Source organism: Bemisia tabaci, chromosome 9 (assembly GCF_918797505.1).
Source record: "Bemisia tabaci chromosome 9, PGI_BMITA_v3".
NCBI classification, from domain to species: domain Eukaryota; kingdom Metazoa; phylum Arthropoda; class Insecta; order Hemiptera; family Aleyrodidae; genus Bemisia; species Bemisia tabaci.
The window spans coordinates 5913511-5937741 of NC_092801.1; the positions used below are offsets into that span (position 1 = coordinate 5913511).

The 24231-nt window shown below is 40.9% G+C and overlaps 2 protein-coding genes across 2 annotated transcripts in view; one reads left to right on the forward strand and one right to left on the reverse strand.

Moving 5' to 3' along the window:
* Positions 1-7: 7 nt before the first annotated feature.
* LOC109035156 (uncharacterized) lies at positions 8-16736 on the forward strand. The gene is made up of 6 exons (XM_019048673.2): positions 8-1737; positions 3347-3433; positions 7569-7861; positions 10478-10814; positions 12873-13273; positions 15309-16736. Exons 1-6 carry the CDS (start codon positions 1630-1632, stop codon positions 15688-15690), a joined length of 1608 nt encoding a protein of 535 aa, XP_018904218.2. The 5' UTR covers positions 8-1629; the 3' UTR covers positions 15691-16736.
* A 1939-nt stretch (positions 16737-18675) lies between these two features.
* The window catches only part of LOC109032903 (salivary peroxidase/catechol oxidase), an 85209-nt gene continuing 79653 nt past the window's right edge, over positions 18676-24231 (reverse strand). The window contains 3 exon segments of the mRNA XM_072304417.1: positions 18676-18868; positions 20363-20471; positions 23509-23707. Coding sequence (XP_072160518.1) covers positions 18772-18868; positions 20363-20471; positions 23509-23707 — 405 coding nt within the window. The 3' untranslated portion in view covers positions 18676-18771.

Sequence of the window (24231 nt, forward strand, 5' to 3'; positions counted from 1 at the left end):
GGGGGCTAGAAAAAATTTTGCAGGGGGGCCCAGCGGAAGTCCGTTACGCCACTGTATGATTGGCAGTGATATTCTTCGTTTTCAAAGGTTACCTACCCTTTTTTGGCCCTAAGAGCTAAGAGTTGCCCATACTCTCCCTATACAAGTGTAGGAGAGGGGTCCATTTCAATAACGTGACGGTAAATTTACATTATTTCGTGTACGTCCCTGATAATGTTTTATGTCCGTCCTTCAAAAGTAAAAAAAATGCAAAATTGACGAGGCTAAGGGGGAGGGGGAGGTCCAGACCCCCTGGACCCCCCCCCCCCCCCCCGTCTACGCCACTGCCAAAGAGAATATAAGACCGTGAGAGACTGCATTGAATAGAGATAGTGCGTGACATCACTGCTGTGATAGTGAAGAGAGCAGTGAGTGCAAAAATGAAGTTCTGAGAAAACGGGCTCAGAAGCGTCTGACCGGAAAATTTTATTGAAAGAAGCCTCCGTTCTTGGTCAAATTGCACCTGATCGTCCGGAAGACTCCAAGAAATCGTTTAGATGATTAAAAATCGACTGATTTTATTTCAGTTACATAAAAAGGGTATTTTTCATTTTCATGCTAGGCTAGTGTTAGGCAATTTAGCCGTAGGTGCTATCTTCTGCATGTTTTCGTGGTTGCATTTTAGGCACGCAACAAACACATTTTCAGGTCAGAAATTTGCAGTAGAGGGCGGCATTTTACGTGAAAGCACAGCTTTCATTGGCTCAAGAGGAATATTGTCACTTACTGTTGTCTTGCCGGGGACTACGTCATTTTTTGCGCACTTGCGGCTTCTCGTTTATCTCATCTTTACACAATTCAGATGAATTTTGCTGTTTAAGCTATTTCAGTGATTTCATCTGAAAGATTAGAAAAATGTTGAAGGAAACTCGCTTTCGAAAATGACACTTACCGTGTACTAATTACACTGTGTACTTACACTTACACTAATACTTATCGCGACTGATCAGATCTTGTCGCACTTTTTTCTCATACCAATTTGACACCCGACAACCGCTTTTTCATACCTCACGGATCATAACATACGATATTGAACCAATTCAAAAAATTTCTGAAATGAGTAATTTGTTTTTCTCGTGAATTAATGAGGAAAAACATGTTCTAGGTGGTTCAATGCATACGTTGGACCGGAATCCATTATAAGCAAGCTGTATGGGGATGTCATTCGTATCCTAATACCACAATAACGCTAAATTATGTTGTTAAAATAATTAAAAAATCAAAAAAATGTTTCACAGATGTTCCTTAAAATGGGGATAAACTTAAATATTTAAGAAACTACTCTGAAACTTTTCAGTAGTTCAGTTATGGTGTTATACATCCGTTTTTGTTTGTTTCTTTAAAGTTTTCTTAAAATCATTTTAAACTATTTAAAAGTAGTTGAAATAAATTTAAGTTTTAAATTTATTTTCATTTATTGTTAAAAACACTATAAGAAGTTTTATCGAAATGTATATTAAAACAATTAATACAAGCACACAGGAGAGAGGATTCTATTCCACAAGACAGAATGCCCTTGCATAATATTTGTCGCCTTATCATAACTCGTGTTGCGTCTGTATTGATCTCAGTGCTTTGAACTGGCTCATTATGTTTCTAAACCTGCATTCCGTGTTGCGAGCAACAAATCTGAAATTGATTTATTTCTCTTCAAGAAAAATGCTACAATTCCAGTTTTACATTGGCTTCATCCTTCATGTAAGTGAATCTCAAAAAACGACACAGTCGTCATTAGGTTAAGTCATAATACTGTCAATTGGGACGCTTACCTTATCCTTTGATACATGCATGTAATTCAAAGGGATTTCAGTCATCAAATTTAAACTAATGCTTGAAATAGGATTTTCGAGCCAAACCAACATTGTAATACATATCTTTATTTTCATAATTAAGGAAATTTCATATTTTATAATTCTATTTTGGATTATATATTTTACGAGCGCGATGACGATCATTAAACTGAAATCAATGCCAATTTTAATAAAACCAGACAAGTTGAAGCATGTTTTAGACTCCTAGACACCATTTTGCATCATTCTTTGTATATAATGTTTATATTAATCTGCAGGAAATTAAAAAGCTTCTTTCAGTATGAATAACATTATGTTTTCGTTTTTCTTTTTAGTGTATTTTCCGAAGGAAAGATACACTATTTTTTAACCTACATGACTGATATATAATGTCTCCTCTAAAAGAATGTGCATTTGTGTCGTATGACCCTTCTTTCAATGAGAAGTCACATAGTTTATTTTTACCCTGGTAAAAATTGGCGATAGGAGCTGCGTTTCAAAATACCATAGGAATTCTTATAGCCGGCTAAAGAAGGCAATAGAAAATCATATACATATAGCTGGCTGTAGAAAGCGGAGCAAATCATAAAGCCGGGCTATACGAGGCGATAAAAAAGTATGCAGCTGGGCTATAGTTCCTATCGCCGGGCTTTACACTTTATCGCCATCGGCTATAAAAGGCTATAAGAAATTCGTAGTGTAGTGTAGAAATTCGTAGTGTAGTGTAGAAATTCGTGTGCTTTGGAAATCATTAAGTTTGATACGGAGCCAACATAATATTCACAAAACACACATTATATTTTCCTTTATTACATATTTTTTTTCATCAATTAAAATGAAAATAATCCATACTGGATGTGCAAACAACTCAAAATCATGAGTTTAAAAACGCTGACTCCGCAAGACTATATTGGAGCATAACACAGAGCGGAGCGGCGCGCGGCGTGCTGCCAGCGATAAGCGCGCACCAGCGCCTACAAACCTAACTGGGATACTTCACGCACGGCGCAATGCGTGAAGTATCCTTGTTAGGTTTGTAGGCGCTGAGGCGCTTTTCGCGCTGGCTGCCCGCCCGCCGCGCCGCACCGTGCCACGACGCTTGAAGCAACTATTTCACACCAGAGGTATTGCACAGTATCATACCAAATTGAAGGCGCTCCAACATATTAGGAATGGCAGGCATCCTTCAAAAGTACGGAGCTTTCCGCGCAAAATGAATCAAGATACTACGGCCCAAAAATAGAGCGGTAGTCCAAAAACTCACTAAGTCCTAGCATCCGTAATTAGTAACATGTTGCATACACTTTATCGCTTGGCTGTTGCTCAACCGCCATCGGCTATAAAAGGCTGTAATAAGAAATTGTGCAGCCGGCTATAGAAGCTATTGAAAATCTTAAAGCCGGCTTTAGGTCTATGGTATTTTGGAACACAGATTCTACTGCCAATTTTTACCAGGGTATCTCTACCTATCCATTACTTATTTTCAATTTTAAATACGTTTTCCTTTTTTCTTGCAGAAATTTGCATTTCTTTTACCAGCAGATGAACATTCTTGTCCTTTACCAACCTCTAACCCAGAACTCACTAGTTTACGACCTTTGGCGGTAAGCTAACCTTCGATACCTGTTGACATACTTTGAAACTGTCCATTACCCAGCGTTTGCAAGCTCCTCAACATTTTGGCTAAAATTTTCAATTAAGAACCACTAGGTCATTCATAAAATCACTTACCTGCATATGAATACCGATGGCACATGCATTGTTTCTAAACTGAGCCAGAAAATAGTCATTCCGTGTTGCAAAATGTAGTCTATGAAACGCGGATGAATGGACAAATTTTATTAAAGCAGCCTATCTGCATGAGGAATTTTGATAAACGACATGGGTGCAATTTTTTAGGACCGGTAACATATAATAGGAATATATACGGTGCATGGTGACCAACAGTCATCAATGGTCTACTTTAGAATTGTTTTGGAATTAGATCGTGTATCGAGACCTAAAGGACTGAGATGGCAATAATTTCTCTACATAGGTACTCAGTTATTCAGGAGCTACAACCAACGCCAACTCTCATGCAATTCTGAAGAGGTGAGAAAAGCGGAAGCGCCTTCAATTTTGAGCATGCAACACGCGCATCCGTGGAACACGAATAGTTGCATCAATGCGCCACAACCAACTCAGTGAAGTATCCGTAGGTCAAGATAATCACCGATTTGAATCAGATGTTCTAAAAAAGACTTAAGTGCCAAAAATGAAAATGCGAGAAAACAAAGTAAACAAACGCAAAAGCTAAGTGATGCGCCGAGATTGACGTTGGCATTATTTTCACCCCGTAGAGATTGTCATGGTAACGTTTGGTGTGCGATTTAACTCGAGTAGATCATTGGTTGTTTTATGATCGGGAAGTTTGAATTCATGAATTGAAAAACGTAATTATACTTATTGGGAGTTACTTCCATTGATTTTCAATTTCTAACTCGTATTTTGCGTGGAATTTCGGTAAGAAATCTTATTTCATAATGCTTAAATTCGCGCTTTTACAAGTGGATCGCATTTTGCAAAAAGGAACCAAGAGCATGCCAATGTCGCTATGATTGTGCAAATTTTTTCGCTCTGAAAATATAAATTAATCATTTAAGTAAGTTTGATCTTGAATCTCAATAAACTATAAATTCAAGATACAAATTGCCTTGTAAATTTAATTTTTTGCACGATTACAGTAATTTTCTAGCAAAAAATGTAAGTTGCCCATATCGACGGTGAGACTACCAAACCACGTATCTCGTTTGCGGTGTTTAAAAATCTACGCTCACATTTTATTTTTTTGAAGTAGACCAAATCAATAGCATTCCTTGAAATTTTCACGGAATTTTCTCCGCACAAAGAGGAAAAATCACAGAAATTTTCAAGACTGGATGTTAAGTAGTTTTTCATTTAAAAAAGAAAGTATGACAGGAAGTCTGCGAAACCGAGATACGTGGTTTGGTAGTTTCACCGTCGATATGCTTAATCCTAGCAACATTGGAATGCTATTGGTTCCGTTTTGCAAAATGCAATCCAAGTGGTTCATTCGACACAACTGGGCGTCAAATTCGCTAAACTGATCGCGGGATACTCCTCTGTGTTCTGCTATATCGATGACCAAAGTGCGAAACATCGTATCTCCGTTTGGAGGATTGCAGACTTTCTACCATACTTGATTTTCTATTAGGAAAAGTAGTCAACTAGTTATTACTTGAAAACTTCTTTGATTTTTCCTCTCGATCCGTCGGCAAAGGATTCTGGAAAAATGTCAGTCTATGAAGTTGGCTTGTTCCTCATCGATAGCAAAAAATAGAAACGGAAATTTTGACAACGGATTCTGCGATGTAGCAGAATTTCTATCATGCTTTATTTTTTATTTGGGAAATCAGTCGACGTTATCACTAGAAAACTTCGCTGATAGATCTGAAAGCAGAACATTCTGTAAAAATTTCAGTCCTTGAAGTTGGCTTGTTACTCCTTAAAAAAGAAAAAAAAGAATGGAAATAGTGAGGCACTCCAATGGAGATAAGTTGTTTCGAACTTTCGTCATCGAACAAATCTCAACTTTGAGTTTTTGTATTATAGGGAGAATACGGACATGTCGGTAATTTCGAGGTTAGGTCATGTGGCTTTTAGAACTCAAGTTGACAACCAACCTATGAATTCAAATAATCTAGAGTGATTCTAACAGAGATATGCTCAAATTAACTGCAGAGAAGATTTCCTTATGGATTATTAAAGGAAAAAATGTTTGTTTAAAGAAGAAAAGATACTTGTATAAAAAGGAAAGTCACTTACAAAAAACTGAAACCCACTTTCATTCAGCGATTTTATTCTCAGTTCATAATGAAATTTTCGTGACGGCATACTCAAGAATGTTTCTGCCTAAATCAAGTCACTTTTTCCTCTAATGGAATTCAAAAATTATGCTAAAAGTCATTAAATAGGGATGGTAGGTCTTCGTGAGTTTTTGGACAACCTCTCTCTTATTGTGCCGTAGTATCTTGATTTATTTTGCGAGGAAAGCTCGGTGCTCTTAAAGTATGACTGTCATATTTAATGTGTTGGAGCGCCCTCAATTTTGTATGATGCTACGCAACACTTCTGCTGCGAAATAGTTGCTTGAAGCACCGCGGCGCGGCGGGTGAGGTCGTTTAGCGCGACACGCGCATTGGCGCCTACAATCCTAACAGGGATACTTCACGCATTACGCAATGCGTGAAGTATCCCTGTTAGGTTTGTAGGCGCCAATGCGCGTTTCGTGCTGGCAGCAAGCCGCTCTGCTAAGTTTGGCTGTAATATTTAAACTAGCGGAGTCCGCGATTTTTAACTCATGATTTTGAAATGTTTGCACACTCTGCATGGATTATTCTCACCAAAATTGATGGGAAAAAAATATGGACGGTATAAGTCGGCAATCATATAACTCGGTTTGCGGCGTCGCAGACTTCCTGTCATACTTTATTTTTTAAACGGAAAACTACTCAACGGCAATTCTTTAAAACTTCCGTGATTTTTCTTCTCTGTGCGAAGAAAATTCTGCATAAACTTCAAGGAATGATGTCGATTTGTTCTCCTTTAAAAAAATAACATAGAGGCGGAGATTTTCAGACACCGCAATCGAGTTATGTGATTGCCGACTTACACCGTCGATATGTATTTAAGGGAACCCCAATGTGTTTGTTTTGTAAATATTTAGCAGGTGTCGGGTCAAATTTAATGATTTCCAAAGAACTTAAATTTTTTCAATATATATTGTTCTTTTACTGTGCTGCTGCGTTGTATCCTTGGAGTTGGCTTGTTACTTCTCAAAAAAGAAAAAAAAGAACGGAAATAGTGAGGCACCTCAATGGAGATAAGTGGTTTTGAACTTTCGTCATCGAACAAATCTCAACTTTGAGTTTTTGTATTATAGGGAGAGTACGGACATGTCGGTAATTCCGAGGTTAGGTCATCTGGCTTTTAGGACCCAACTTGGCAGCCAACCTATGAATTCAAATCATCTAGAGTGACTTATTATGGTGCAATTGTTAGGACCCGTCGTTTTTAAAACAAGTATTTGACTTGGTTTTTGCATAAATTCACTCTTTTTTTGCGGAAGAACGCTCATTTATGAACATTCTTTTGCATCTTCTTTTGATATTGGAATCTGAAGATTGGCAGGGACATTTTTTGTGTTAGAAGGTTGGCTGCCCCATTTTCTCCTAAGAGCTCTATATATTCCGACGTGTCCGAACTCTCTATATATCGGTGCCCCCCCCCCCCCCCCCCAGTAGTGGTGACCGCGATGAGTTGCGATTTAATCGGAGAATATTGCACAGTTTTATCCATACGTCAATTAGCTGCATTATTATTGGACTGAAAATTTCGATTTGCGATTTCATCGCATAAAGCAATAAAAACGCGATTTTATTGATGCCAATTTAACGCAGCATTTTCGAACAAAAAATGGTGATAAATTGAGATAAAACTGCTATTTCATCCAACACGGTTTTATAGAGATAATATTACGACAAGATTGATAATAATCGATCAGATGTGGATGGTTCTGATGGCCAGAACATCTTGAAAACATAGCAATTCAATTTCAGTATGTCACGATTTTTTCGATGTAAAATCCTACTTGGGTATACAAAGACTCCTTCCCAAAGGAACTATGACGTATCCGACGATATAGTGGAGGGCTAACGACCTGAAACTTCTGTTCGGCAGAAGATTTACCAAGATGAGAGTGAACTTTTCCGTGGATTGGTCGGCCGTCGGACGTTCGTCGATAAAACGGCGTTCATCAAACACTTCCTGGACATCCGCGAGCAGCTCGTCCTGGTGGCGCCACCCAACTTCGGCAAGTCCACCAACCTCCACATGCTCAAGCACTTCTTCCAGATCCCTGTCGACTCCAGAGGTGCCAACCTCACCAGCGTCATGGCAGAGAAAGCTGCCTTCTTTGGCAACCTCTCCATCTGCAAGAACCACCCCTCCATCTGCCTTAGTCATCTATCGAGGTGACCATCCAATTCTAGAGTACCTCTGTGGAGAGGGAACGAACATGTCGAGAAATGTAGCTCTTATGGTCTGGTTACACGCCCAAATTTCCGTCAAATTCCGATCAAAATTATGACCAAGATGGCGATCAAGAGTTATCTTGATTGATGAGTAAAATTAATTAAAACAGCATGTTGATTGAAATAAGTATGAAATAAGCACGGTTGTGTGGAAGTCAGATGAAGGATGAGCCCCACAGTTTCATCATCTACCATCAAATTCTTGCAGGCCGCAGAAATTTGATGGTAGGTGGTGCGCACCAGTCACCATTTGATGAAATTGATGGGAATTTGAGCGTGTTCCCAGCACATTAGTGCAGAAAAGGGCAGCCGACAGTCCACAAGAAAAGCACTAGGTAAATCGTCACCTTTCGGCCAAAGTATCACAAGCGTCATGCGACGTTTACAAACTTCCGGCGCTATTTTATTATTTTACAGAAAAATTGTCCAACAAAGCCGTTCGAAAATTTTACTGAATTTTCTCTGTGCTGCCGATAAAATTCAGTGAAACAAACAGATTCAGCTAACAATTTTTCTGTAAAAAAATAAAGTGGCGGTGGACATTTTTAAACGTTGCATGGCGCTTCTGATGTTTTGGCCGGAAGGTGACGAAATGCTACGGTCAGACGCTGATTTTTTGGAATACTGCTCTCTTTTTGGGCCGTAGTATCTTGATTTATTTTCCGAGGAAAGCTCCGTACTTTTGATGGATGCCTGCCATTACTAATATATTAGAGCGCCTTCAGTTTCGTATGATACTGTGCAATACCTCTGGTGTGAAATAGTTGCCTCAAGCCCCGTGGCACGCTGCGGCGCGGCAGACGGGCAGCCAGCTCGAAACGCGCATTGGCCCCTACAAACCTAACAGGGATACTTCACGCGTTGCGCAATGCGTGAAGTATCCCTGTTAGGTTTGTATGCGCCAGTGCGTCACCGCTCCGCTTTGTGTTAGGCTCTAATATTTAATCTGGCGGTCAGCGTTATTCAACTCATGATTTTGAAATTTTTGCACATCCTGTGTGGATTATTCTCATTTTAATTGATGAAAAAAAAATATGTATTAAAGGAAAATATAATATGTGTTTTGTAAATATTAAGGTGGTTCCGTATCAAACTTAATGTTTTCCAAAGCACACGAATTTCTACACAATTTCTTATAGCCTTTTATAATCGATGGTGAAAAAGCAACAGCCAGTCGATAAAGCGTAAAGCCCGGCTCTGGGAACTATAGCCCGGCTGCATACTTTTTTATCGCTTCGTATAGCCCGGCCGTATGATTTTCTCCGCATTCTAAAGCCAGCTACATGCTTTTCTGTAGCCTTCTTTAGCCGGCCATAAGAATTATTATGGCATTTTGAAACGCAGCTCTTATCGCCAATTTTTACCAGGGTAGAGCAAAAATAAGAGTTGTTACTCAGAGAAAGTGTTTCAAAAATCACAATCTGCAAAGCCTGGAATGCATCCCTTACTTCACAATTTGCACAAGAAATTTGCGTTTTTTCGAGCTTCCCGCTTCAAAAACGATACCACAGCACAGGTGAACATTTTGTTGGAGTAGTCATTCCATCCAACACCTGCCCACAAGGATACCACGCAATATTCAATACGTAGCCGACGCCAATCCGCCAAAACACAAGTGACGGGACGATGATTCTAACCGCCTGATAACAATCAGTGTGTTTACATTCACATTTTTCTCGCTTTGATAGACATCCGCCGTGGTTGACCTCGTACTCTCTAGAGTCCCTTTATACTGAGAGTCAAGACAATTTGAATCCATTTCTGATTGGTTCCGTATTTTAGGCCTCCACAGTGTCACAAACGGGAATAAAGATTACATTTTCACCAATTGCAAAGATTATAAACTGGAATGGACCAGGGAATTACGGGTTCGGCAAGGAACAAACGAAATGAGAGGAGGAACGGAGAAAGGCATTTGAGAATGGGCCGATCAAAGATTACGAAAAACGTTCAATTTCTGTAATCTTTATTCCCGTTTGTGACATCCATGAGCCGAATTGTCTTGACTCTCAATATAGAGGGACTCTAGTACTCTCCTCAACTTGCGCGCGGAAGCGTCGGCCATGTTGAGCAGGGATTGAATGGAATGACTCCTCTAACGACACTTATGCCGTAGTATCCTTTTTGAAGCAAGAAGCTTCGAAAAACGCAAGTTTCTTTCGCAGATTTTGAAGTTAGGTGTGAATTTCAGAGTTTGCCGATGCGCTCATCCTGATTTTTGAGACATTATCTATATGGAGCAACTCTCATTTTTGCCCCAGCAAAAGTTTGCAACAGGCCCATAGCGTAGTTAACCGCGCGTTCCAATTGGACGCATTTCTGCTAAACCGAACTAAGCGCCAATTTGAGTTCCGTTGGAGGAATTTAGAATGCCATATAGCGCGTTCTGTCAAACGGAACTAAGCGCCATGGAAAAGCATTGCGAGTATAGGACGGAATGAGCCCGACACCCGGTTCCGCCGCCAATCCAAGCCCCCCTCTACCCTCCTCCCCCGATGGCGCTTAGTTCCGTTTGATAGAGATACGTCCAATTGAAAGTATTATTCCTGGTTTTAGCGCCCCGGTCGTGTTCCTAGACCTGGAGTCGGTGAACGGCTCCACTCCAACGGAGTTCCACGAGACTTTCCGGAGCGAGGTGGAGCGGATGTTCCGGGCGCACGGGTACCTCTCGAAGAGTGAGTCGCTCTCTGCGTTCAACAAGGAAGAGTTCGCGGCCTACGAGTCTCACAGCCAGAGGCCCCACCGGACGATCGGCTTCTACAAGTGCGGAGTAGACGTTCTGACCAGGCTCCTCTTCACCCACCACCGGCGCAAGTGCATCCTTCTCGTTGACAATTTCGACCGCCTCGCCGTCGCAGCCATGCTCGGCAAGGACGAGGAAAATCTACTTCCGGTCAGTACTCAGTATCCCACATGGAGAAAAAACTTCATACATGAGACCCGAAGTTGTGGTCATATGCAGGCCCGCCACAAGGGGGGGGGGGGGGATATATGGGTCTCTGGTCCCGAGGCCCGGGCCCTGGAGGGGCCCGTGCCATTGGTGAAAAACATCTACGAATTCACATGTATGGTCCTGGTCTCGTATGGAAAAGTGAAAAATTTACCCAACAAATTTCGCAAAAGGTGAGTAAATTTTCAAAAACACGCTGGAGCACTGCACAATTTTTCTTACATTTTTAAAGATTTCTATCAGTTTTCAAGATTTTTAGTATAGATTGATTGATTAGTATACCCCCCCCCCCCGAAAAAAATTTACAGATGTTTTGAATGCAACCATCCGAAAGTATTTTGTGCTAAAAGTAAAAAAAAGGCGTAAATATTCAGCAGAAACTAATGGAAAATCTCCTTCATGGGAGCTTCAAAATGCGTCCAAGTAGATTTAAAATTTGAAAAATTTTCCGGGGGAGGCCCCCGAACCCCCTCTGTGCTGAGGGCTTGGGCCTTAAAACTGGTACCAGGGCCTGAGATGGGATGTGGCGGGCCTGGTCATATGGATCTCTGAAGTTTTCTGATCACGCATCCGAAAACTTGAGGTCGAGCTGCCGAAATTCGGATCAGACATCGAGGCACTTCGGTGTGTACCGGAATACTTCAAATGTCTGACTCGAACCTCGGCAGTTGGACCTCAAGTTCATAGATACGTGATCCGAAAACTTCAGAGATCATTATGACCTCAACTTCGGGTCCCACGCACGAAGTTTTTTTTCTCCGTGCACTCTGAAAAACAATATTTTTAGCCAATCTTGTCGACGGCTGAAGTGCAAAATCATTTATCTCAACATTTTCGCTTTTATTTTATTTTATCTAAGAGAAACAAGTCAGCTCCATAACTTGAAATTGATACAGAATATTCCACAAACGGAGAAGAAAAATCAAGGAGGTTTTCAACAAAATTACGTTGACTTGTTTCTCGCCGCACAAGTGCTGGACAAAACAGCCTCAAAAAGTGACTTTATCGGCGCCCCAGTACATGGCGAGTATATTATATGCGACACTCAAGAAAAAGTTACGGGCTTAGACATACCGTCCGTTCTGGCCATAGAGGCCGAGAGTTCCGGATGCTGGAGCCGTAGCTTCGACGGCTACGGGAGCCGAAATGTTCGGCCACTGAACCCGGAACGCGAACCGTATGCCTATGTAGCCCGTAAGTATAGCTTCCACGACCGGAGTTTTTTTTTCAGTGAATGGTTGCTTGAACCGCGTTAAGCAGAAAGGTACCAAGCCACATCAGCTACTGCCAAATTTAACTAGACAATCCAATTTTTTAAATAAAAACGGCTGTGCGAATATTTGTGCAAATTTCAGTGGATTTTCTGCATAGTTCGAGGAAAATTCCTTAACATTTCTGAAGGAATCTGCACGAACGCTCTCTCTATCGTAAAAAAATTAATTTGCCTGGTTAAATTTGGCAATAGCTGATGTGGTTTGGTTCCTGTCTGCTAAACGCGGTCCTCTTGTGCTCTACTTCCCATGTGAGCACACGATGTCGCACTGAAAAAAAATTCTCGGCGTTTTTACCAAGGTCCATTGGTACCTTTACCATCCCACTTTTTTTTTACCAATTATTGGTAATTTTACCAAGACAGACTGGTAAGCTTACCCATAAACCGGTATTTTTACTGTTTTTTTCAGGTAAGAATACCACTTTTATTGGTAATCAATTCCCGGTAACTTTGCCATTTGATCTCGGTAATTCTACCACAGTCGATAAAAAATATTGGCGTTTTTACCAAGGTCCAGTAAAATTACCGAGAAATTTCAATAATTTTACGGAGATTTCTCAGTAAAATTACCAATTCCATAAATGGTAATTTTACCAAGAAAAAACTGGGATCAAATAGAACCCTGAATTCTTGGTAATTTTACCCTTTTCTTAGTAAATACACCGAGATTTTTTTTCAGTGCGGTTACCTACTTCTTCTTAACGTGCAGTGGTTCATATTTGTCACAGGTGGAAGTGGACGACATCTACTTCTCGCTGGGGAAGACGGCGAAGCATTCGGAGTTCGTATCCCGAACTTTGCTGACAGGGGTGTTCCGGATGGGGAGTCACCGACAGTGGCACGACGCCAACCTCTTCTACCACTCCATCTTCGCCGACCCGCAGATCAGCCAGCATTACGGACTCACCTTGGCCGAGGTAGAGACACTCATCGGGCGCTTGGGACGGAGCAAGGAACACAGCAACGTCGATCTCCACGGGATCAAGCACTACTTCGACGGCTACAGAATCTCCGACAAACAGATCAAGATTTTCAACACCGGGACCGTTGTCGGGTACTTGGAGGGAGCTGATGAGGATGACCTTATTCCTTCGCTGCCTCTCTTCAGCATCTACAAACCACTTTTCAGGTTCGCAAACCTTACCCGTTTCAATGGATCACTAAATCTTGTCACTTTCTCGCTACCCTCCCTGCTGAAAATGACGAGTAGGCTATTCAGAATTTGCCAATTCACATGAGTACCTAGAACTTCCTACTTAAATGGATAGAAATCTTACTCATGTGAGAGGAAATTCTACTCATATCACTAGAATATTCTACTCATAAGAGTAGAAAAGATCAACTCATATATGAATTCAATTTTTTTCATTTTTCAGAAGCGATGTTTCTGACCAGGGACACCGATAAAGTGTGTAAATTTGAAAAATAAAAATATTTTGTTCTTATGATTTTTTTGATGCGGCGACTAGTTTGTGAGATGTCGGACACGGTAGATTCGACGCTGAACTCATGTGAGTTAAAATCTCTAGTCATATGAGTTGGCGGAAACTGGATAGAAAAGATTCTGTTCATATGAGTTAAATTCCATTCATATAAGTTGAAATTCTCTTCATATGAGCTGGAGTCTATTCACATGACTTTGATTTTCTACTCATTTGTACTCACCATTTTTAGCAGGGCTAGTTTATTTAGTACTCTGAAAGTACTAGATTGATTAATCGATTTATTTCTCAGTAGATTGATTTATTGCGCATCTCGCTTTAAGTACCCACATAGGGAGAGTATAGGTACACATTTTTACAAAGCAGCCCGAGACAATGGTAAAATGAAAAAAAAAAAAACAACGGGAAACAATGATGAAAATACAACTCTAAAAACCCGATTTACGTTTCGACTCAAAACTGTTGTGAGTCGTCATCAGGCGGAAAATAAATTAAAAATTGATAAGTATCGATAGAAAAACCTAAGAATCACATGTTGGTGGTTGAGATCCGAAGGTGGTTTATCCGGGGGAAATAACAGGATCGCGGCCAGCAACATGTACTGCCGTGCTATGGAAAAACGCCGTATGAACCCTCCAGGAGTTGCCAAATTTCTATTTATAAAACACGAATTTCCTGGTAAACTTATGAATATTTTTATTCAAATTTTTCATATAATGTTGTTTTCAATTTTACCTCGAGTTCTTGAAAATTTCGAGGAAAAATATTCATAACTTTCCTCAAAAATGAACATTTTATTGAAGGCAATTTGGCAACCCTCGAATGCTCATACGGCGTTCTTCCTTAGCACGGCAGTGTAGGTCTCAGGTTTTTGATTGATGCTTTTTAATTGTAATTTATTTTCCGACTGAAAATGACTCAGTTTCGTGTCGAAACGTCTCGGAATTTTAGAAGTGTGCACTGGAAAAAAAAACACATTGGATCTCGACATCAGAAAAACATCAGAAAAACATCGACAATAAAAAAATACTCTAGATTCAATCGGATTTTTGCTTCAATCAAGAACCAAGCCTCTTAATTTGAGTGGATTTCCTTTTGATTTAGCAGAAATCTGATTGAATCAAGAGTATTTTTTCTTGTCAATGTTTTCAAGAGTCTGGACTCTAGATCCAGTGTGTTTTTTACCAATGTATGCAAAATATAAAGGCGCTTCGGTTTTTCGAAAGAATCCACGTAACTGAACGGCTGATCGGGTTTACTTTTCTAACCTCGTGTTCAAGTCTCCAAACCTATATATTTTTATTATTCGATGATTTCCTTTTGATTGAAGCAAAAATTTGATTGAATCAAGAGTCCTTTTTCTTGTCAATGTTTTCAAGAGTCTGGACTCTAAATCCAATGTGTTTTTTTCCCAGCGCAGTGTTTATTTCGACGGTGCAAGTCGGCAATCATATAACTCGTTTGCCGTGTCTGAAAATCTCCGCAACTATGTTATTTTTTTAAAGGAGAAAAAACGGACATGATTCCTTGAAGTTTTTGCAGAATTTTCCTCGCACATAGAAGAAAAATCACGGCAGTTTGAAAGAATTACCGTTGAGTAGTTTTCCGTTTGAAAAATAAAGTATGACAGGAAGTCCGCGACGTCGCAAACCGAGTTATGTGATTGCCGACGTTCACCGTCGATTTATAGCCGTCTAGTAAAAATCAGACGAATTATTACAGGTTTGAACTGTTGGGTGAGCACCTACAGGAGGCTGGCGAGCATGGGACGAATTTGGCTCCGCAATGGGTGATCTCGATTACGGACCTATTTCAGCTTCGAGAGGCCGTCAACGCGAATGTGACCAACTTCAACGGGACCCACGATAAGGACCTCCTAGTGCAGCTTCTCCAGGAGGCCGGCTACTTCACTATCACCGCTCGGCACCCCAACGGATCCGTCCATCTTGAGATTCCTTGCTTGGCCGTCAAGGAGGCTTACGAGGATCTCGTCTACCATGACGAGTTTTTCGTCATTGAGGAGGAGAAGTTGGAGAGGGAGCTCGAAGCTGACGCCACGAAAAACAACACACATGGCCATAAGGGGAAGAAGAAAGGCCTATGATTATCATTAGAGACGAAAGAGAATAGCGACGGCGCGGCGTAAGTCCTGAATCACATATGGATTGCATTTTGCAAAAAGGAACCACTAGTAGCATTGCAGTGTTGCTACGATTGTGCAACTTCTTTCGTTTTAGAGGAAAAACCCGATTATCCCTTAATTAATAGTTTCTATTTTACTCGCTAAAAACCGTAACTTTAAGACAAAAATTACCATCTAAATTTCATAGTTTTTCGCAATTTCCGCAATTTTATTGCAAAGGATGAAGTTGCCCAATCTTAGCATCATTGCAATGCTAGTGGTTCCTTTTTGCAAAATGCAATCCATATCTCATTTAAGGCGTCTGCAAATCTCCACCCCCATGTCACATTTTTAAAGGAGACCAACTGACATCATCCCTTGAATTTATGCAGAATTTTCTTCGCACAGAGAAAAAAAATGACGGCACACTGAAAAAAATAGTTCTGTTCACGGGACTCCTGCACTTCTTTTGTAACAGTCACAGAAACTTCCTTTATGACGATACGGCACAGGTGAACATTTTGTCAGAGGAGTCGATCCATCGTCGGCAATGTTCATCAATGATCGACACTGATCCGGCAAAACTTGTGTAACGGGACGAGGATTACAGGACGGTTCCTCGTTTCTGTGGACCAGTTAAAACTAGGGTTACAGGCTCGTGGTGTGCGCTGGTTAGAAATGGTGTATACTATGCTGTAGGTCCGGCGCGGCACCGAGAAATGACGCATTTTCAACGGTCCAGGCGCGCACCGTATAGTGATCGCGCAATGCGTGAGGTATTCCCACAGTCTTGTAGGCGCTAACATGCGTTCAGCGCGCACGGTCGGCGCATTGCGCAGAGAACGTGCAATGTGTGAAGTATTCATATAGTCTGGTAGGCGCTAATATGCGTTCAGCGCCGACCTCACCGTGTTCGGCGCGATTAGTTAAACTTGCCGAATCGGCGTTTTTCAACTTGTTACTACCATTATATTTTTGCACACATTGTATGGATTAAGTAATGTCTTATAAAACAATAAAAAATCCGATTCATCTTCCTCTGTTTATTTACAAGAGGTCAATACTATGTCCGCATCTCTTGTGTGAATGCACTAGTTTATTGGCCGCTGTAAACTCTTTAACGACGGAAACTCGTACCCAAAATTGTATTTTTTTTTTTTTTAAATTCATATTTATACGTTCATCAAACAAAAGTAACAATTAAAATTTCTAGTCTAAGTAGGAAAAAAGTTAGAGTGACGGTAGGTGACTTTTGGATAACAGCGTACATACTTTTTGACGCTTAAATTTGATTTTAGGAGTAAATTTCTCACGAAATATACTTTAAGACTCGTTTAACCATTAATATTTAATATCTCAATTTTTTAAAAAAAAATTAACTTATGCGTGTTATCTTCTAAGCCCCTCGTTTGATCTGCGTTGAGAATACTTGTAAATATCTCGTCCAGAGGCCGACTTCCGAACTTCTCGTCCATGGGCATGGCGTGTTTTGCGATGTACTGATTTATCTGTCATTTAAATCCATGACAAAGGATCGATAAACAGGGCGTTCGCGACGAACACCTTGATAATCGATTCTTTATCATAGCTTCAAATGGGGAAATCTCGATAATCGACCATTCACGTCTCGCCACTGTCCTCGTTGTGTGAATAGTTTCCCTCGTAGGATTTCAGATAAAAACTCGTGATGTGCTTTTTTGGTCCAGACCTTGTCTAGTGTCCAGGGTGCTGATTGTTGAAATTTATAGACAAATCGATAGACAAAGAAAAAAAGGGATATGGAGGGATCCTACTGGTAAAGTCAGTTGCAATGGACCAAAAGCGTAGGTATAGACAAACTAAAGGCAACCCACGAGAGACCCTATAGTTGGTCTCTTTTTCTCCCTCAGTCCATACCACTCATTTCAACCAATAGGATCGCTTCATACTCCCTGTTAAAGCTAATTAAGTTTCAACCAGGCATGTCTCCGTGGTAACAGAGTTCTATATACATACATACGCATTGTAACGCTATAAACCCGTGTGAATAAAGTCATATCCGCAGTATTATTAGGAATATTATTATTATGAAGTTGAATAGTTATTCAATAGTTCTGATTGTTGCTAAATGTAGGCAACAAAGACAGGCAGCAGAGGAAGCAATGATAAGCAATGTAACAGAGTTCTATATACATACGCATTGTAACGCTATAAACCTATGTGAATACAGTCGTATCCATTGTATTATTATGAATGTAATTATTATGAAGGTGAATAGTTATTCAATAGCTCTGATTGTTGCTAAATGTAAGCAACACTCCCTATGTCTTCTTTGTCTAAAGCTTTGTCTATAAATTTCAACAGTCAGCTCGCTGTGGGTGCATAGAGTACATAGAGTCGTAATGTAAGTAGGAGAGCTGGCGCCACTTTTAAGCATTTTCCATGTCCCGAATTCCGAGACTCCTGTGTGACGCCGGGTCACTTTTTCGATACATAATCGATTGTTTGCGATACACGGGTACCCGGCCATCCGATGACAACAACAACAACAACAACAACAACAACAACAACAACAACAACAACAACAACAACAACAACAAAGGAGATAGGAATCACCACGTATTCCACACCGCCATTTTGGATCGAAAATGTATCGAAAAAGCGACCCGAACTCGGCGCACACCGCACCGGGCTCGGAATTCGTCGAGCAGAACATGGCGCCAGCTCTCCCATTTACATTACGACTCTATGTACTCTATGCCTCAAGCAACCTCCCGTCGCATGGGGTGGACATCCTGTTCCAGGAAAAAACCGAGCAAATATCCATTGTATTATTATGAATGTAATTATTATGAAGTTGAATAGTTATTCAATAGTTCTGATTGTTGCTAAATGTAAGCAACACTCCCTATGTCTTCTTTGTCTATAGCTTTGTCTATTAATTTCAACTGTCAGTTCGCTGTGGGTGAGATAAAGATATCGAGTCAGTTATTTGGTTTTTATTATTTGGTGTATTGGCAACTTTAAAGCGACATATGTATCATGTCCTAGCATCACAGTAAGCTCGTCCGCATGAGCGGTGTTTCACGACATGTGTCGGTTGAGTTTGACGCGCTGCTCCCGCCAAGCCTCGAGCTTCATTTTCGGGATGATCTCCTCGCTGCACGGCATCAGATCGTTGCTGCAACAAAAACGGCAAATAATCAGAGGTTAGACGCATTCTTGGAAAATAAAAAAAAAATTAAATTGTTATGATACAAACCTATGATAGATCTGTGCTTCCCACGCACACTTTTCAAATCGTGCACAGTCGGGATCATATTGATGGTGAAGCTACAGGATATTGCAGCTCAATCCAAAAAACATTTTTCAACGGAAAAATCTGGATATACTGCAATTTTATCGGCGATAAAATCGCTCGACATACTTTGGGGAAAAAAACACATTGGATCTAGAGTCCAGACTCTTTAAAACATTGACAAGAAAAAAGACTCTTGATTCAAGCAGATTTAAGCTTAAATCAAGAGGAAATCTGCTCAAATTGAGAGGCTTGGTTCTTGATTTAAGCTTAAATCTGATTGAATCAAGAGTATTTTTTATTTTCGATGTTTTTAAGAGTCTGGACTCTAGATCCAATGTTTTATTTTCCAGTGTATTGCCACCGATATATTCGCGAAAACTTACCGATAAAATCGCTATTTATCGCGAGCATTGCTACTTGGGAATTTGCGACGTTGCAGCTTTCCGGTCGCATATCCTTTTAAGAGGAAAAATACCAAACGGCATTTTTTGAAAACTCTCCAAATTTTTCCAGTCCGTGTGAGAAATATTCTGTGAAAATTTTGAGCGATAGCGATGGTTTCTCTCTTTTGATGTAATAATATGACAGCAGAGATTCCAAAATACCGCAAACGAGTAAGGCGCTCCTGCAGTTTCACCGTTGAAATCGGCGACAGAGCCTAAAAAACATGGATCTTGATTGCATTGTTTCAAAATTCAACATTGGCTTTGTTTCCCCTGCGAAATAGCGGGGACCCAGCACCAATTCACCTCCTTGTTACATTATGATATCCCTGCTAAAAATGGTGAGTACAAATGAGTACTCAATCAAAGTCATATGAATAGACTTTCAATTTATATGAATAGAATTTCAACTCACATGAATAGAATTTCAACTCATATGAATAGAATTCAATTCATATGAGCAGAATTTTTCTATTCACTTTTCGCCGACTCATATGACTAGAGATTTCAACACACATGAGTTCAGCGTTAAATCTACTGTGTCCGATATCTCAGAAACTAGTCACCGCATCAAAAAAATTATTAGAACAAAATGTTCTTACTTTTCAAATTTACGTATTTCATCGGTGTCTCCTGGTAAAAAACACCACTTCTGAAAAATGAAAAAAAATTGAATTCCAATGAGTTGAACTTTTCTACTCTTATGAGTAAAATATTCTAGTGATATGAGTAGGATTTCTACTCATATAAGTAGGAAATTCTACTCATGTGAGTCGGCGAATTCTGAATAGGTAGCCTACTCATCATTTTAAGCAGGGATGAGCTTTGAGATCCATAAAAATTAATGCATGACAGGGCTCATGTCATAATAGACATACTTAGTTCCTTTTGATTTGAAGACGACCAACTACAGAATTGAAATGAAACTTACTCAGTCGTCGATGGTCTCAGGAACACATTCCTCTGCATCATAGTAATGTTATCGGAGTTATCACAGAATATTCGAGCAAGGGAGGACTTCCTAATTTGGTGCAAGCGCTCTGAAACAGATAATCAAATATTGATTTATTAATTAGTGGTCATTTGGAGGAAAAACTACATTAGATATTTGTAAATTCCATCACGAAGAGGCAAAATTGTGTAGTGGCTTGCAAGCCCCTTCATTCAATAGAACGCAGCCCGCTGCGTGATATGGCTCTCGTTGCCGCACGTCTGATTTTATATCGAGCGACTACTTATTTTACCTCTCCGGAGATCAAATTGCATACCCTCCGAAATGAAGGCGTTTTGTGTGGGTCCATCCTCAGATAGTCCAACAGAAGGCACCGTGCCACGCAGCATGGCTTTCGGTACCGCAAGGCAGCTCTTATCTCAAGCAACTATTTGAACACTCCGGAGATCAAATTGCATACCCTCCGAAATGAAGGCGTTTTGTGCGGGTCCATCCTCAGATAGTCCAGCAGAAGGCACCGTGCCACGCGCCATGGTTTTTTTTTAAGGAACAACTATGAACACGACCGAAAGATCTTTCTCCCCAAGGACGGCGATATGGACATACATGGGTCACGAAAATTGTGATACCACGTACCTCCGTTTGCGATGTTGCAGACGTCCTGTCATACAATTTTTTTCTTGGACAACTAGCCGATATACATACATAAGAGTCGCTTTCACAGCGCTCCCTGGCGCTCTGCGACGCCTAACCGCCACAGTGGTCGGTCCTCCCACAGCCCGTCAGGGAGTTGGCATTTCATTTCAAACCCCCTGCTGGCCGATTATTGAAATTGATAGACAAAGCTATAGACAAAGAAGACAAAAGAGATGTGAGAGATCTTATTGGTGAAAGCGGGTGGTTGCAATGGACGAAGGAGGTAAGTGATGGACTAACCAACGGCACCATACGAGAGACCCGATAGTTAGTCCATCATTTTCTCCCTTAGTCTATAGGAACCATGCATTTCAACCGATAAGACAGCTCCTCACTTCCTATTTCATCTTTGTCTATAGCTTTGTCTATAAATTTCAATAATCGGCCCGCTGTTGCCAGTTGCCACCCTTTATTGCCGCAGTGGCGTGGCGTGAATGATCGATTATCGATATATCGCCATTTGAAGATATGGTAAAGAATCGATTACTAAGGTGTTCGCTGCGAACACCCTGTTTATCGATCCTTTTCCATAGGTTTAAATGGCATAACAATCGATACATCGCAATTCACGCCACGCCACTGTTTATTGGGCGTCCCTTTTGCCTTCGTCTCCTCCCAGGAGGAACCCAGTCAAGCCTCTTTTTTGGCAGCCTCTCCTCCGTCATCCTATTAACATGGCCAGAAGCTGTTTGGTCCCTAGCCAATATGATCCCTTGAAAACTTCCTTGATTATCTATTAGTATCAAGTAGATAATTCAGTATAAATCTCAAGCTACAAGGTTGCCTTTTTCCTTTTGGATAAAATATAAAAGAAGCGTATATTTTGAAACGCCACATGGAAATTTCGTCACATTGCGGCCAAAGTATTACAAGCGCCATGCAACGTTTCAAAATTTCCGTTCCCATTTTATTTTTTTACACGGAAATTGTTGAATGAATCTGTCTGAAGCTTCCACTGAATTACCTTCGTGCCACTGAATTAGCAACGTTTCAAAACTTCCGCCGCCATTTTACTTTTTTAGAGAAATTTTTGATTGAATCTGTTTGAAAAATTCACGAAATTTTTCGGCAGCACGAAGGTAATTCAGTGGAAGTTCCAGACAGATTCATTCAGCAATTTCCTTGTAAAAAAATAAAATGTCGGCGGAAGTTTTGAAACGTTGCTGGCGCTTGTGATACTTTGGCCGGAAGGTGACGATATGACAAAAAAATAAGTGGATCTTATAGTAGTTTCTCTCCACCAGTGGCGTGGCGTGCTTTGCGATACATCGATTGATCTACCATTTAAACCTGTGGTAAAGAATCGATTATTAGGGTGTTCGTAGCGAACATAATCGATCATTCACGCCACGCCACTGCTCTCCACATGTGACGAGAACTCAGCGACCGGCCGATTTTCTCGCTATAAAGAGGTTCTCGTTACAACGATAGTCGATCAAAAAAAGACGGACGACTCCGACATCAATGACTCAATTAACAAGGTGGAGAAATGGTGCTGGGCCCACACCATTTTGCAAACTGCCTGAGCTGAACACTCTCCCTCCCGCCCTCATTTTTGTACTGGTACTCATTAGAGTTTAAAACAAATTGTTGTTGAATCTAATTAATACTTTTTGGAACTTCTCGGCTTTGATTTTCCTGCGAAATGGCATGGACCCAGCACGATTTCTCCACCTTGTTACATACAGTATTCGGGCCTCTTCTAATTGTTTTGTTGTTTTTTTTCTCATTTGACTAAATTAACTAAGGTAACATTCAGGGGTGCAAAATCTCTAAGAACCCTCGATCCTAGGATTACAGGCTCGCGGTGTACGCTGGTCAGAAATGGTGTACATCATGCTGGGTCCGGCACCGAGAAATGACGTATTTTCAACGATCGAAGCGCGCACCGTAGTGATCGCGCAATGCGTGAGGTATTCCCACAGTCTTGTAGGCGCTAATATGCGTTCAGCGCGCACGGTCGGCGCATCGCAGAGAACGTGCAATGTGTGAAGTATTCCTGTGGTCTTGTAGGTGCTGATATGCGTTCAGCGCCGACCTCACCGTGTTCGGCGCAATTAGGAACACTCGCAGAGTCGACGTTTTTCTACTTGATACTACCATTACACTTTTGCACACTCTGTATGGATTAAGTAATGTCATATCAAACAATAAAAAATTCCGATTAATTTTCCTCTGTTTCACAAGAGGTCAACACTATGTTCGCATCTCTTGTGCGAATGCACTGCGTATTTTCAACGGTCTAAGCGCGCACCGTAGTGAGCGCGCAATGCGTGAGGTATTCCCACAGTCTTGTAGGCGCTAACATGCGTTAAGCGCGCACCGTAGTGAACTCGGAATGCGTGTATTATTCCTACAGTCTCTTTGGCCGGAAGGTGACGGTTTCCATTTTGCACTCGAGGTATCAACAAGAGGGATTTTAAACTCACCCTCCCGATATGAGTTGGGTTGACTGGGGTTGTCGTAGAAGAAGCGGTCGCCAATCCTGGTCCGGATGAACTGCTCGCCCATGACGCAGCGGAACGTGGGTCCGACCAGACTCTCGTCGGCCGGTTTCTCGGCGATCCCGCCCACGAGGAGGTCGATGTCGTCCACACTCTTGTACAACGACTTCAGCTTCTGCACGATCTGCAATCAAAAGGCATTCTCAAACATCGTGCGGATAACAGCATTATTTAAACTAATACACGGAGAAAAAAACTACGCGCGTGCGTGGGACCCGAAGTTTAGGTCATATGGATCTCTGAAGTTTTCGGATTGAGCATCGGAACAATTTAGGTACAGCTGCTGAGGTTTGGATCACACATCTGAAACTTCAGTTCTTACCTTTGAAGTACTTCGGTTTTCACATCCGGAAAACTTCGGTTCTCACATCTGAAGTACTTCATGATGTAAGAACTGAAGTTTCAGATGTGTGATCCGAACCTCGACAGCTAGACCTAAAGTGTTCAGATGCTCAATCCGAAAACTTCAGAGATCCATATGACCTAAACTTCGGGTCCCACGCACAAGGTTTTTTTCTCCGTGTAAAAAGAGAATCAGAATTGCCTTACGCTGTGATTTTTTATTACGAGAAAATGGAGAATTAGCACGCTAATGTTTTATTGCTTCTTCTGAAAGTGCTTATAGAACTGAATTCGCAGTATTTTTTA